The sequence below is a fragment of the Carlito syrichta genome, unplaced genomic scaffold (genome assembly GCF_000164805.1).
Source record: "Carlito syrichta isolate Samal-C Ts95f unplaced genomic scaffold, Tarsius_syrichta-2.0.1 Scaffold304443, whole genome shotgun sequence".
NCBI classification, from domain to species: Eukaryota; Metazoa; Chordata; class Mammalia; order Primates; family Tarsiidae; genus Carlito; species Carlito syrichta.
Genome location: NW_007248539.1, coordinates 63,473 through 67,910, shown reverse-complemented (window position 1 = coordinate 67,910; position 4,438 = coordinate 63,473). Strand labels below are relative to the sequence as shown.

At 43.5% G+C, this 4,438-nt stretch overlaps 1 protein-coding gene across 1 annotated transcript in view; it reads left to right on the top strand.

Moving 5' to 3' along the window:
• Positions 1 to 534: 534 nt before the first annotated feature.
• The window catches only part of DAPL1 (death associated protein like 1), a 26,768-nt gene continuing 22,864 nt past the window's right edge, over positions 535 to 4,438 (top strand). Inside the window, exon 1 of the mRNA XM_008059918.1 lies at positions 535 to 637. Coding sequence (XP_008058109.1) covers positions 580 to 637 — 58 coding nt within the window. The 5' untranslated portion in view covers positions 535 to 579. The remainder of the gene's footprint in view (positions 638 to 4,438) is intronic.

Sequence of the window (4,438 nt, the reverse complement as noted above, 5' to 3'; positions counted from 1 at the left end):
GGTTCCCGTCAATACTGAAAGGGAAAAAATATGATTATTCTCTGGATCTTTGCACATAAATCTCTGTATACATCTCCAATTATTTTCTTAGTATAAATGCTTATAATCACAAAACCTGGGACAAAGGCATAGCACTTTGTTCTATACTTGTCTCTTCAAAAAGACTACAGATGTCCTAAAGTAAAGATTTGGTCTTGCTGTCCTTGTCATGCCAAAATATGACAAAAGCCTGTCACATTGTGGGTGCACTGTACATACTTGAGGGATAAAATTGAAGAGAAAAAGAACTCTCCTGTACTTCTCCTTTCCCTTTCCTCTTGTGAAAGAAAATAAGAATTTCCTGTCTCTTGTAGTCATCTGCCTTGCCTTCCCAGATGAAGGGAAGAAGAAAGTTTTTTTCTAAGAGAAAACCTGCCGAGGAGATGCGGGTTTCCAGAGAGCTGGGTGACAAGCCCTGTTGCTGCTCAGCAATGCCCTTAAGGGGCCCTGCCCCCTGCCCGTATAAAGCCAGGGTGTGGTGGGGCAGCCACAGCTGGCACTTGGCCTCCAGCACACCAGCACTGGCACTTGGCACGCACTATGGCAAACGAAGTACAGGATCCGCTCTCCCCGCTGAAAGGGGGGCATCCTCCCGCAGGTAGGTTGTCCACCCACCTTCTGCCTGCAGTCTGTCACCCCTCTTCCTTTGCTGCCTTCAACGGGAGTTTCCCAATAGAGCACAGGTTCTCAACCTGCCCAATATTACCCTAACTTTATCAGCCTGACTTCCTCCTCTCTCTTTGATCTGTCTTAGCTTGTACATAAAGCCACTGGGGAACGGCCAGGCCCCAGCTGAATTAAAATCTAATTATACATGGAGGTAAAAGGGCTCGGTGCTTGTGAAAGGGATGGTGGAAAGGTTGTACCTTCCCTCCCTGGCTGTAGGTTTGCAGTGGTGCATCCACACCTGGAAGGTCATTTGCTACCATGGAAACCTTCCTCCCTAGAGGTTCCAGCTCTAAGACTCAGTCTCCCTAAGATACCTGCACATCATCTGATTTCCTACCCAAACAAACCAGCTTCCTCACAGAGGACAGCAACCACATTTTTCTTTCCCTCCTTGGGGTTTGGGGTCGGGTGGTGCTATCAGGAATGGAGTTTGCCTGTCAAAAAGCTGAGAAGCTCCTTCTAATAAGGACACAAGGGCTGGAAAAGGTGGCTATCGAGGTATTTTGCAGAACATCCACAGTTGCCTTGTTTTTAAATGTATGCTATGTATATCGACTCTCTGGAATATGGAAATTCGTCTTATTGTACTTATCCATATGTTCATATAGATTGACTGAGGTGTGCAGACCTGTTTTTAGTCAGTTTTATGTTTTTTCAACGGCCTCTCTTATTTTTTCCTTAAGAAACACCTCAAAAGTTTGCTGTGTTCTTGCCCTTCTCCATTTACAAAATATATTTATTTATATGATTACTTGTCACCTCTAAGTCAAGGTCATTTCAATCATTTTTGCTGCAGAGGATGAAGGGAGGTATAACCTTCACAAAGAGTCAAAATCTGACACACTTTCCATGGTTTTCTGGAGGGCAGCCTACCCAAAAAGAGTCCTAATTTTTACTACTAAGTGAGTTTCCAGCTCTAGACACCCTTCCCCGATCTCCTTTGGAAGACTACTGACATTTTATATTTGTAATTTGATTTGACAATGTTTAACATTATCTATATTTAAAGCTAATGATGCTAACTAATGGTCAGGAACTATATATGCAAATTCTTAGGAGAGAAGCTCATTACCCGTAGATAAAGACAAAAGAAAAAAGAATTTCTTCCTGTCACCTCCACTCCAATCCTTCCTAAAACGATTAAGCTAAAACCTGATTTGCTGAACTACATTTATGCACAAAGAACACAGAGATAAACTTAACTAAATGAAAGTTTGAATGAAACCATCGGGAACTTTCCGTCCCCACCACTAATGATTGCTAATTACTCTGTGTACATAGCACACCATGGCTCCATCAAGCATGTCACAATGCCTCCGGCATGACAATTAATTATTATGAACTGTGACACTACAGATAAGAGGTTTTGGGTAATTAGAATGGAGATGAAGGCGACTTTTGCCTCCCCACTGAGTGCAAGGGAACAAAGAAGTCTCATCCTTCAGCCTGTCTTGCCATATATTTTAAGTCTGAACCTATTTATGATGGTGCAAAATTTTATTTATGGAACAAAAATAACTAGATGCCAAACTTCTATTACATTAAATCTTCACCTGACTTTTATAAGCAAAATACAGATCCCTGAACGTGGGAAGCCAATGTGATACAATGAGGAGGATGTGACATGACCTTTGGAACTGGACAGTCCTGGGTTCGAATCTTGCTGTCATCCCACATCTCTGAGCCTTGGTTTTCTCATCTCTGAAACAGGGTGCAATAATTCACATTGATCTTTTAAGGCTGTTGTGACGATGAAAAGAGATAACCCATGTAAAGTACCTGGCACATGAATGTTAAGCCCCTTAAAATGCAGGCCTAGTAAAGCACATGGCTATCAGCAGAAATTATCTTCTGGTTCAAGACATCCTGATGTTTGAGTTGCATTAGACACTACTGCAGTAGTCAGAACAGAAGGAAATTGCCATGGAAAAGATACCTGCCTGTCCCATCATAGTTAAAAATGAAACCACTCAGAAGTCAGCCAGCTGTAACTCTTCCTCACCTACATGTGGAGTGCTCAGCGGTTTTGCTTCAGTGTATATTAATATGATATATTGCACCTCTGTTAGCCCTGATTATACATTTATGCTGTGAAACAAGACTACATTAAACATGTGGTGGCCTGGACTCTAGTAATCACAGCTTTGAATTTTCTGCTTTCTTGATTTGCCTCACTCTCAGTTTTATAAAAGCCCCATTACATGAACAGCAGCACCAAAAACACCTGAGTAGAAGGTGACCCAGAGAAGCCAAATACATGATGAATAGAAATAACTGCTGTAGTTCATGAGTTTTTCTATATTTCCTGCACTTTTTAATTGAGTTGAAGCCAAATGAAACAGAGTCATCAGAGGGGTCACCACCAAATCCCTAGAGAGAATAAGTTTTCTGGCTCATTCAAGAGAGGAAAATTGGGGCGGGGCTTCACCACGTATAAAAGTAATGCAGAAAACAGGGGACGACCATAACTGCATAAGGACCGGGTCATTTTGCAACATATACACACCGAAGACTTGAGTCTCTCAATTCCATCTGCTCAAGCCACATTGAGGGAGCTGGAGGGGACAGATCGATGAGTTTGGAAGAGAGGTTGTGAGACTTACCACTACCTGCTCAGGGGTGGGGAGAGTGATGACTGCAAGAACAGCTACCATTCACTCAAAGACGATTAAGCCTGGCACAGCACAGAAACTTTTAGACGTGGCAACAGCCCTGTAGATGGATGAAGTTTCACAGAGGAGCAAACCGAAACTTAGCAAGGTGGAGGGACTTGCCCAAAGCCACACAGTTAGTGAACAATGGAGCTGGGAATGGAAAATAAATGTGGTTTCATACCAAAGTCATCTGGCTCTAAAGCCTTCTCTCAGCCCAGTGTAATAGCTCACACTTACATCCCCAGCACTTTGGGAGGCCAAGGCAGGAGATTGCTTGAGGCCAGGAGTTTGAGTCCAGCCTGGACAACATAGTAAGACTTCATTGCTACACAAACTTATTTTAAAATTAGACAGGTGCCAGGCACGGTGACTCAAGCCTATAATCCCAACACTTTGGGAGGTCAAGGTGAGAGGATTGCCTGATCCCAGGGGTTCAAGGTCAACCAGAGCAACTTGGCAAGACCTCGTTTCTACAATAAATAAAAGGATTGGCTAGGCTCGGTTGCTCAGCCTTTAATCCCAGCCCTTTGGGAGGCTGAGGCGAGTGGATTGCCTGAACCCCCGGGTTCAAGACCAGCCCAGGCAACTTGACAAGACCTCACCTTTAATTAAAAGGTAGATGTTTGCAAAATGCTTACTTTGCATTCACAACTAATTCATCAAAAATATTTAGCTGTCAATCAAGACCCCAAAAACCCTCATAAAGAGAAGGTTGTAGAGCAAAGAGAGAAGGCATTATTCATTCATTCTTTAGAGATTAGTCTTGCTTTGTTGCTTAGGCTGGAGTGCAGTGGCACAATCATAGCTCTCTGCAGCCTCTAACTCCTGGGCTCAAGTGAGCCTCCTGCCTTGGTCTCCTGAGTAGCCAGGACTACAGGTAAGTGCCACCACGCCTGTCTTATTTTATTTCATTTATTTTTTGAGTTAGAGTCTCATTGTTGCCCAGGCTGGAGTGCAGTGGCATGCTCATAGCTACCATAGCCTTGACCTGCTGGGCTCAGGTGATTCTTCTGCCTCAGACTTCCAAGTAGCTGGAACTACAGGCAGGTGCCACCACACCCAGCTCTTTTTTTTTT